Genomic DNA, 12,500 nt, shown 5'->3' on the forward strand with positions numbered 1-12,500 from the left:
GTTTGTAGGTGGGCCTTGTGGCGCTGCTGGAGACGGTGGAGGTGATGTACAGCACGTTGCAATGTTTGTGTCTTTCTGTGAGTAATAAAAACTTCAACTGTTCATTCAACAGGAATCAGCTGTTGATTTTGTTGTTTTTAATGCGTCTCCGACACAGAAACCAGAAAGTGACCAGTTTGAGCACTGAGGACGTTTCTCATCACTTCTATTGGTGTTCCCTGTCAGTCTGGGAGATGCAGCAGAGGGACAGTGGCCGTATTTGTTCACAAGTCATTGATGAAGCAGTCGCTTCTTAGTCAGTTATTAAGCTTTCTCTTAAAGTCCTTTCATGCTCTCACAGTGATGACTGCCGTTGGCTCTGCTTTGTTTGGGAACCGACGTGAATTCAGCAGCTCAATAAAAAGAATGTTCAGAAAAAGCCAATAATGGCAGTTTTCTTCTTTTCAGGGCAAATTCAGCAAATTAGCTGTTTTAAGATTATTTTGAAAGAGTATTTTCCGTCTAAAATATGATAAAAAAAAGTCATACTATAGCATGTCGTCTAAAATATGATAAAGCATGTCGTCTAAAATATGATAAAAAAAGTCATACTATAGCATGTCGTCTAAAATATGATAAAAAAAAGTCATACTATAGCATGTCGTCTAAAATATGATAAAAAAAAGTCATACTATAGCATGTCGTCTAAAATATGATAAAAAAAGTCATACTATAACATGTCGTCTAAAATATGATAAAAAAGTCATACTATAGCATGTCGTCTAAAATATGATAAAAAAGTCATACTATAGCATGTATGATAAAAAAGTCATAAAATATGATAAAAAAGTCATACTATAGCATGTCGCCTAAAATATGATAAAAAAAGTCATACTATAGCATGTCGTCTAAAATATGATAAAAAAAGTCATACTATAGCATGTCGTCTAAAATATGATAAAAAAGTCATACTATAGCATGTCGTCTAAAATATGATAAAAAAAAGTCATACTATAGCATGTCGCCTAAAATATGATAAAAAAAGTCATACTATAGCATGTCGTCTAAAATATGATAAAAAAGTCATACTATAGCATGTCGTCTAAAATATGATAAAAAAAGTCATACTATAAATAAAATATGATAAAAAAGTCATACTATAGCATGTCGCCTAAAATATGATAAAAAAAAGTCATACTATAGCATGTCGCCTAAAATATGATAAAAAAGTCATACTATAGCATGTCGCCTAAAATATGATAAAAAAAAGTCATACTATAGCATGTCGCCTAAAATATGATATGAAAAAAGTCATACTATAGCATGTCGTCTAAAATATGATAAAAAAGTCATACTATAGCATGTCGTCTAAAATATGATAAAAAAGTCATACTATAACATGTCGTCTAAAATATGATAAAAAAAATAAAATAAAAAAAAAGTCATACTACAGCATGTCGTCTAAAATATGATAAAAAAGTCATACTATAGCATGTCGTCTAAAATATGATAAAAAAAGTCATACTATAGCATGTCGTCTAAAATATGATAAAAAAAAGTCATACTATAGCATGTCGTCTAAAATATGATAAAAAAAGTCATACTATAGCATGTCGTCTAAAATATGATAAAAAAGTCATACTATAGCATGTCGTCTAAAATATGATAAAAAAGTCATACTATAGCATGTCGTCTAAAATATGACCAAAAAAAAAAGTCATACTATAGCATGTCGTCTAAAATATGATAAAAAAAAGTCATACTATAGCATGTCGTCTAAAATATGATAAAAAAAGTCATACTATAGCATGTCGTCTAAAATATGATAAAAAAGTCATACTATAGCATGTCGTCTAAAATATGATAAAAAAGTCATACTATAGCATGTCGTCTAAAATATGATAAAAAAGTCATACTATAGCATGTCGTCTAAAATATGATAAAAAAAAGTCATACTATAGCATGTCGTCTAAAATATGATAAAAAAAAGTCATACTATAGCATGTCGTCTAAAATATGATAAAAAAAGTCATACTATAGCATGTCGTCTAAAATATGATGAAAAAAGTCATACTATAGCATGTCGTCTAAAATATGATAAAAAAAAGTCATACTATAGCATGTCGTCTAAAATATGATAAAAAAAAGTCATACTATAGCATGTCGTCTAAAATATGATAAAAAAGTCATACTATAGCATGTCGTCTAAAATATGAAAAAAAAGTCATACTATAGCATGTCGTCTAAAATATGATAAAAAAGTCATACTATAGCATGTCGTCTAAAATATGATAAAAAAAGTCATACTATAGCATGTCGTCTAAAATATGATAAAAAAAGTCATACTATAGCATGTCGTCTAAAATATGATAAAAAAAAGTCATACTATAGCATGTCGTCTAAAATATGATAAAAAAGTCATACTATAGCATGTCGTCTAAAATATGATAAAAAAAAGTCATACTATAGCATGTCGTCTAAAATATGATAAAAAAGTCATACTATAGCATGTCGTCTAAAATATGATAAAAAAGTCATACTATAGCATGTCGTCTAAAATATGATAAAAAAAGTCATACTATAGCATGTCGTCTAAAATATGATAAAAAAAAGTCATACTATAGCATGTCGTCTAAAATATGATAAAAAAGTCATACTATAGCATGTCGTCTAAAATATGATAAAAAAAGTCATACTATAGCATGTCGTCTAAAATATGATAAAAAAAAGTCATACTATAGCATGTCGTCTAAAATATGATAAAAAAAGTCATACTATAGCATGTCGTCTAAAATATGATAAAAAAGTCATACTATAGCATGTCGTCTAAAATATGATAAAAAAGTCATACTATAGCATGTCGTCTAAAATATGATAAAAAAAAGTCATACTATAGCATGTCGCATGTCGTCTAAAATATGATAAAAAAGTCATACTATAGCATGTCGTCTAAAATATGATAAAAAAGTCATACTATAGCATGTCGTCTAAAATATGATAAAAAAAAGTCATACTATAGCATGTCGTCTAAAATATGATAAAAAAAGTCATACTATAGCATGTCGTCTAAAATATGATAAAAAAGTCATACTATAGCATGTCGTCTAAAATATGATAAAAAAGTCATACTATAGCATGTCGTCTAAAATATGATAAAAAAGTCATACTATAGCATGTCGTCTAAAATATGATAAAAAAGTCATACTATAGCATGTCGTCTAAAATATGATAAAAAAGTCATACTATAGCATGTCGTCTAAAATATGATAAAAAAGTCATACTATAGCATGTCGTCTAAAATATGATAAAAAAGTCATACTATAGCATGTCGTCTAAAATATGATAAAAAAGTCATACTATAGCATGTCGTCTAAAATATGATAAAAAAGTCATACTATAGCATGTCGTCTAAAATATGATAAAAAAAGTCATACTATAGCATGTCGTCTAAAATATGATAAAAAAGTCATACTATAGCATGTCGTCTAAAATATGATAAAAAAGTCATACTATAGCATGTCGTCTAAAATATGATAAAAAAGTCATACTATAGCATGTCGTCTAAAATATGATAAAAAAGTCATACTATAGCATGTCGTCTAAAATATGATAAAAAAGTCATACTATAGCATGTCGTCTAAAATATGATAAAAAAGTCATGCTATAGCATGTCGTCTATAATATGATAAAAAAAGTCAAACTATAGCATGTCGTCTAAAATATGACCAAAAAGTCATACTATAGCATGTCTTTCAAAATATGATGAAAAAGTCATACTATAGCATGTCGTCTAAAATATGAAAAAAAAGTCACACTATAGCATGTCGTCTAAAATATGATAAAAAAAAGTCATACTATAGCATGTCGTCTAAAATATGATAAAAAAAAGTCATACTATAGCATGTCGTCTAAAATATGATACTATAGCAAAAAAAGTCATACTATAGCATGTCGTCTAAAATATGATAAAAAAGTCATACTATAGCATGTCGTCTAAAATATGATAAAAAAGTCATACTATAGCATGTCGTCTAAAATATGATAAAAAAGTCATACTATAGCATGTCAGTATGACTTTTATATCATATTTTAGACGACATGTTATAGTATGACTTTTATATCATATTTTAGACGACATGTTATAGTATGACTTTTTTTTATCATATTTTAGACGACATGTTATAGTATGACTTTTATATCATATTTTAGACGACATGTTATAGTATGACTTTTATATCATATTTTAGACGACATGTTATAGTATGACTTTTATATCATATTTTAGACGACATGTTATAGTATGACTTTTTTTTTTATCATATTTTAGACGACATGTTATAGTATGACTTTTTTATCATATTTTAGACGACATGTTATAGTATGACTTTTATATCATATTTTAGACGACATGTTATAGTATGACTTTTATATCATATTTTAGACGACATGTTATAGTATGACTTTTATATCATATTTTAGACGACATGTTATAGTATGACTTTTATATCATATTTTAGACGACATGTTATAGTATGACTTTTATATCATATTTTAGACGACATGTTATAGTATGACTTTTATATCATATTTTAGACGACATGTTATAGTATGACTTTTATATCATATTTTGGACATGTTATAGTATGACTTTTATATCATATTTTAGACGACATGTTATAGTATGACTTTTATATCATATTTTAGACGACATGTTATAGTATGACTTTTATATCATATTTTAGACGACATGTTATAGTATGACTTTTATATCATATTTTAGACGACATGTTATAGTATGACTTTTATATCATATTTTAGACGACATGTTATAGTATGACTTTTATATCATATTTTAGACGACATGTTATAGTATGACTTTTATATCATATTTTAGACGACATGTTATAGTATGACTTTTATATCATATTTTAGACGACATGTTATAGTATGACTTTTATATCATATTTTAGACGACATGTTATAGTATGACTTTTATATCATATTTTAGACGACATGTTATAGTATGACTTTTATATCATATTTTAGACGACATGTTATAGTATGACTTTTATATCATATTTTAGACGACATGTTATAGTATGACTTTTATATCATATTTTAGACGACATGTTATAGTATGACTTTTATATCATATTTTAGACGACATGTTATAGTATGACTTTTATATCATATTTTAGACGACATGTTATAGTATGACTTTTATATCATATTTTAGACGACATGTTATAGTATGACTTTTATATCATATTTTAGACGACATGTTATAGTATGACTTTTATATCATATTTTAGACGACATGTTATAGTATGACTTTTTTATCATATTTTAGACGACATGTTATAGTATGACTTTTATATCATATTTTAGACGACATGTTATAGTATGACTTTTATATCATATTTTAGACGACATGTTATAGTATGACTTTTATATCATATTTTAGACGACATGTTATAGTATGACTTTTATATCATATTTTAGACGACATGTTATAGTATGACTTTTATATCATATTTTAGACGACATGTTATAGTATGACTTTTTTATCATATTTTAGACGACATGTTATAGTATGACTTTTATATCATATTTTAGACGACATGTTATAGTATGACTTTTATATCATATTTTAGACGACATGTTATAGTATGAGTTTTATATCATATTTTAGACGACATGTTATAGTATGACTTTTTTATATCATATTATAGTATGACTTTTATATCATATTTTGACGACATGTTATAGTATGACTTTTATATCATATTTTAGACGACATGTTATAGTATGACTTTTATATCATATTTTAGACGACATGTTATAGTATGACTTTTATATCATATTTTAGACGACATGTTATAGTATGACTTTTATATCATATTTTAGACGACATGTTATAGTATGACTTTTATATCATATTTTAGACGACATGTTATAGTATGACTTTTTTTATCATATTTTAGACGACATGTTATAGTATGACTTTTATATCATATTTTAGACGACATGTTATAGTATGACTTTTATATCATATTTTAGACGACATGTTATAGTATGACTTTTTTATCATATTTTAGACGACATGTTATAGTATGACTTTTATATCATATTTTAGACGACATGTTATAGTATGACTTTTATATCATATTTTAGACGACATGTTATAGTATGACTTTTATATCATATTTTAGACGACATGTTATAGTATGACTTTTATATCATATTTTAGACGACATGTTATAGTATGACTTTTATATCATATTTTAGACGACATGTTATAGTATGACTTTTTTTTTTATCATATTTTAGACGACATGTTATAGTATGACTTTTTTTTTATCATATTTTAGACGACATGCTATAGTATGACTTTTATATCATATTTTAGACGACATGTTATAGTATGACTTTTTTATCATATTTTAGACGACATGTTATAGTATGACTTTTATATCATATTTTAGACGACATGTTATAGTATGACTTTTTTATCATATTTTAGACGACATGTTATAGTATGACTTTTATATCATATTTTAGACGACATGTTATAGTATGACTTTTATATCATATTTTAGACGACATGTTATAGTATGACTTTTATATCATATTTTAGACGACATGTTATAGTATGACTTTTATATCATATTTTAGACGACATGTTATAGTATGACTTTTATATCATATTTTAGACGACATGTTATAGTATGACTTTTATATCATATTTTGGACGACATGTTATGGTATGACTTTTATATCATATTTTAGACGACATGTTATAGTATGACTTTTAAATCATATTTTAGACGACATGTTATAGTATGACTTTTATATCATATTTTAGACGACATGTTATAGTATGACATGTTATAGTATTTTTTATATCATATTTTAGACGACATGTTATAGTATGACTTTTATATCATATTTTAGACGACATGTTATAGTATGACTTTTATATCATATTTTGGACATGTTATAGTATGACTTTTATATCATATTTTAGACGACATGTTATAGTATGACTTTTATATCATATTTTAGACGACATGTTATAGTATGACTTTTATATCATATTTTAGACGACATGTTATAGTATGACTTTTATATCATATTTTAGACGACATGTTATAGTATGACTTTTTTTTATCATATTTTAGACGACATGCTATAGTATGACTTTTTTTATATCATATTTTAGACGACATGTTATAGTATGACTTTTATATCATATTTTAGACGACATGTTATAGTATGACTTTTATATCATATTTTAGACGACATGTTATAGTATGACTTTTATATCATATTTTAGACGACATGTTATAGTATGACTTTTATATCATATTTTAGACGACATGTTATAGTATGACTTTTATATCATATTTTAGACGACATGTTATAGTATGACTTTTATATCATATTTTAGACGACATGTTATAGTATGACTTTTATATCATATTTTAGACGACATGTTATAGTATGACTTTTTTTTTAATCATATTTTAGACGACATGTTATAGTATGACTTTTATATCATATTTTAGACGACATGTTATAGTATGACTTTTTTATATCATATTTTGGACGACATGTTATAGTATGACTTTTATATCATATTTTAGACGACATGTTATAGTATGACTTTTTTTTTTTATCATATTTTAGACGACATGCTATAGTATGACTTTTTTTTTATCATATTTTAGACGACATGTTATAGTATGACTTTTATATCATATTTTGGACGACATGTTATAGTATGACTTTTATATGATATTTTAGACGACATGTTATAGTGTGACTTTTTTTTTTTATCATATTTTGGACGACATGCTATAGTGTGACTTTTTTTATCATATTTTAGACGACATGTTATAGTATGACTTTTTTTTATCATATTTTAGACGTAAGGAGCCGCTGGCTAAAGAACACGTATGTCCATCAAACATGTTCTTCTGCTGTACACAGCTGATTAGATAAACTGTGACACAAATGCCAAACCACTCAGTTAACACTCCTCCTGCTAAAGTGACAGAATTTGGACACAATAACATTTTGTAATAATGCTTTTAAGAGTGTTTATGCTTCCCAAAGGTACCTAAATTGGAATTATTTTGTGCACTCATTAAACAGCTAAAGTGTGTCGGGGGAAAATACTCTTTCAAAATAATCTTAAAACAGCTAATTTGCTGAATTTGCCCTGAAAAAAAAAGAAGAAAAACTGCCATTATTGGCTTTTTCTTGAACATTCTTTTTATTGAGCTGCTGAATTCACGTCGGTTCCCAAACAAAGCAGAGCCAACGGCAGTCATCACTGTGAGAGCATGAAAGGACTTTAAGAGAAAGCTTAATAACTGACTAAGAAGCGACTGCTTCATCAATGACTTGTGAACAACACGGCCACTTGTCCTCTGCTGCATCTCCCAGACTGACAGGGAACACCAATAGAAGTGATGAGAAACGTCCTCAGTGCTCAAACTGGTCACTTTCTGGTTTCTGTGTCGGAGACGCATTAAAAACAACAAAATCAACAGCTGATTCCTGTTGAATGAACAGTTGAAGTTTTTATTACTCACAGAAAGACACAAACATTGCAACGTGCTGTACATCACCTCCACCGTCTCCAGCAGCGCCACAGCGTCCACCTACAAACACGTCACCACTACTCTGTGAATTCTGGCTACAACAGGAGAAACAGAAGTGAAGGAAAAACAAACATTACATAAAAAAAAAGAAGCAATTATCTGAGCACAGTGACGATAAAATAGTCTGTACAGTCTCCGAAGGGAAAGCATCTTTGAATTTTCTTATTTAATCCTGGTGACACGGAGGCGTCGGCATACTTAATGTGTCCTCCGCCTCAGATTAGTAAATAACAATGAAATAGGTCCATCAGAAGTTCAGCTGTTCACTCAACCAGTACTTCATATCAAGACACCGAATTCAGGAAACGCACACAAACACGTGACAGAAATCTCCTCAGGACAACATCGACTGTATCACGGAGACGGACCGGTCTGGCTGGTCGGGACCGTCGGTGTCATCAGATTTCCTTTGATACTAATCTCACACGAGGCGTCGCCTCCAATCGGAGCAGGAAGGCCGGCGATGCGCAGCAGATTAGTTTGATAGGAAACATGGAATAGTTAAACCAGCGGGGTCGTCTGTTTCTTTTATGTTTTTAACACCGGATCAGGATTTATTTTTAAAAAACGAGATTACATGATAACAAAGAGTACAGGCTTCAGAAAGAGATTCAGAAGGCGCAGAAACACGGCGTGTTGGTGATGAAACGAACGGCTTCAGATCCACCAACCAGATTCCAGGTCAGATAACCAGGACGCAGCCTCCTCTACTGCTCTCCTCCTCCCGAGGGCTCCTTCTTCTCAGCCACCAGTTCAACTGCTTCTCCGGCTCCATCTCGGCCCTCAGGGACAGCCGCCTCCTCCTGCTCCTCCTCCTGCTCCCCCTCCTCCTCCTCCCCATCTTCCTTCTGCGCCCTCTCCGCTCCCTCCTCCTGCTGCTCCTCCTGATCCATGTCGAGCTCTTCGAAGGACGAGCCGCTGCCTATAGACTCGTTGGAGCCTCTGTCGCTGTGTTCCCTGTGCTTAATGTCTTCGTTTGCGTCCATGATGTCCCTGAGTGGCAGGGAGGAGGCCAAGGAGGCGGCGGTGGAGGCGGCCAGGGACGTCTCCCGGCTGTCCCACGGCACGCCGCCGCTCACCGAGCTCACGTCGCTGTGGGAATCTGCACCTGCAGCCAAACACAGAAAATACAGACGGATCAAACAGGTTGAGAGAGGCGAGGCCGTGCAATGATTAACGCAAATTCAAGCAATCTCAGCAACATTTGCAGCTGCTTCCAATTTTGCAAAATTCCCGCAATTTTTCCACAAAAAAAAAAATCATCAACAAAAACTCTGCTGAAAGCATGACGGCATAAAGTCGCCTTTACAAACAAACAAAACTCACTTTATTAACAAATATAACTCATCATTTCCAATCATTAAGCTCCGCCCCCTCTCCTCTTACCATCAAAACCAACTGCTATTTGCAATATTTTCAACTTTCCACAATTTTCCTGCAAAAAACTCACTTAATACTCCACAAATAACGTCGTCATTTGTGACCGAATCCACCAGAAGACTAAACATGAAGTCGAGGGACCGGCTGACAAAATAATATTATTACACGCAAAGAAAGCTCCCTTTAAGTAAAATGTACAAAATATTGTGCTGGTTCTTCAAGTAGATGTTGGGATATTTTACAGGTGTGTGACCTTTGACCTTTGGCATCAGTGGATCAACATAGTCATTATAATTCATCAAAACTGGAGCGAAGCGGTTCGGTGAGCAGCCGGCCGGTCGGGTCGTCTTTCGTCTCCTGGTTGACACATGAAGTCACGTTAACGTGATGCTTAGAGCTCATTAAAGATGATGCAACGCTGTGAAGATATGAGTCTCTGATTTACAGACTCCACCATCCTTTGATCAAAGATGAGAAGCAATGTTGGTCTCCTGAAACTTCTCTGCACAAAAAGTGAAGATTGAGCCTGAGCTGATCTCAGAGGAGAAACATCGTTATCTACAGACACAAACGAGCTTTGATATGAAGTCACGGACCGGTCGTTAACATGTTAGCACCAAACTAGCTGCTAATCATCCTGTGTTGTGGTTGTGTCGTTGACTGCAGCTCTGCAGAGGGAATATTCCTGCTGCCGCCGTCTGGAACCACCAACAACCTCCATTAGCTTAATTGATGGAGATTTCCTCGCCCACATGATGAGCTCGCTAATACTTTCCGTCTCAAACCGATTCAAATGATTCTTTGATCTCTGATTCACTGTGACCTGATGTACACTCACACCGCCTGGATACCGCTGTTCTCCATCCACAGGGTGAGTGTATTCAAACACATTTTGTCCAACAATCCCTGGACAGCAGAGCGCTGCGTGTCGGGAGGATTAAAGATGGAGACGGACCAAACTGAACGAGAGACGAGACGAGACGTCTGTTGGTTCGCTTCCGTAAAATCTAAATCAAAATACGCTTTAGGACTGAGATCTGTAAGAAGCACTTCACACCTCCCACCTACACAACAAACATTCCTCAGTGTTCTTTCCACACTTCGTCTTCAGAGGTGGAAGAAAAACATGTGAATAAAACCCAGTGAAAAGGCTCACGTATGGATTATATTCTCAAACACTCGTTTAAACTGCGATCGAATCAACAAAACCTCCGTTTTATTCATCGTACGGGTTTTATTATTTCTACCTGGTGAAAAACACAGAAAGATAACTGATTACTGACATTAAGGTGTGTTGTGCATTTCGGTTACTATTTCCTCATCGCCATGGTAACAGAAAAAATGGTATTAAAAAACAGGAAGTGAACAGCGATCTTCTGTAACCAAGAATCACCTACTGAACCCGCCCCCTTTTTAATAAGAAATAAAACTGTCTCATTTTATCAACTGAACTGCGTCAGTCCTCCAGGACACAAAAGTTAAAGGTCCCGTTAGGGTCGGTTCAGACCACCGACTGGATATTAAAGGTTCGTAGCTTCAGGTCTGTAAAATGGTTCTGATCCAAAAGTGTCTTCAGCTGCAATACCAGCGAGTGCCACTGGAGGTCGGCTCCAAAAAGCCTCCGGCTCCATAGACTCCCATTCAACTTCTCTCATCAAATCCAAAGTGAATAAAATGTGTCCATCAGTTATCTCGGTGTTGTTAGCTAAAGTCACTCCTTCTTCTTAGTTTTCTGGAGGTCCATCTGAAAATAATCCCTCATTCATTAGAAAAGAAGATTCAAGAAGACCTGTTTTTGGGGGCGTGTCTGTTTGATTGACAGGCCTGTGGTGCAGTCAGGTTACAGCTATCGGTGGGCGGGACGTAGTATCGTCAGGTTTCCGATCAGATCGGTCAGATCCACCGCTGGCTCCTCCCCCAGCTCGTCCAAATATGGTCACTTCCTGCTCCAAACCGCTCCGAACTATCAAGATGGTGACGGACAGAATCTGAACTGGAGGATTCATAACGTTCACGAACCAACGATGACATCACTGCTGGATGCTGATTGGTCCAGACCAAAGATGATTTAAAACTTGGAACTACTCACAGTTCACCACCAACAATCTGAAACAAAGCAACTAAATGTAACATCTCCACAGCATCTCCAAAACTGACAAATAACCAAACAACAACGTTTCCCTGCTCGAAGCACGGAGAGGAAGGAAACATGACCGAATCAGGACGTAAGATGAGAACATGAAGCCGTGCAGAGGACGACCCGTGTTCGGTGGAACATGCAGGTTGAACCGTCTGGTTTCATTTCTGCAAAGTTAAACTCCTTGAAGTTAAAATGTGTTTGACCAATAAAAGCTAACCTGACGTGTCCCTCTGGACACTCCAACACTTTTGTCCGCATCATTTTCCTTCTGCTTTCACACTCCGAATGAATCTCATCTGCACATCGAAGTGTGTTTGCACTAAATGTGTCAT

The 12,500-nt window shown here is 32.9% G+C and overlaps 1 protein-coding gene across 1 annotated transcript in view; it reads right to left on the bottom strand.

Moving 5' to 3' along the window:
- Positions 1-8,541: 8,541 nt before the first annotated feature.
- Positions 8,542-12,500, bottom strand: part of tex264a (testis expressed 264, ER-phagy receptor a) — a 67,423-nt gene continuing 63,464 nt past the window's right edge. The window contains exon 4 of the mRNA XM_069707428.1: positions 8,542-9,756. Within this exon, the coding sequence (XP_069563529.1) occupies positions 9,356-9,756 (401 nt within the window). The 3' untranslated portion in view covers positions 8,542-9,355. The remainder of the gene's footprint in view (positions 9,757-12,500) is intronic.

Source organism: Brachyistius frenatus, unplaced genomic scaffold (genome assembly GCF_029030835.1).
Source record: "Brachyistius frenatus isolate BFR_SWC_R1_liver_20210118 unplaced genomic scaffold, ASM2903083v1 Contig_4, whole genome shotgun sequence".
Classification (NCBI taxonomy): Eukaryota; Metazoa; Chordata; class Actinopteri; family Embiotocidae; genus Brachyistius; species Brachyistius frenatus.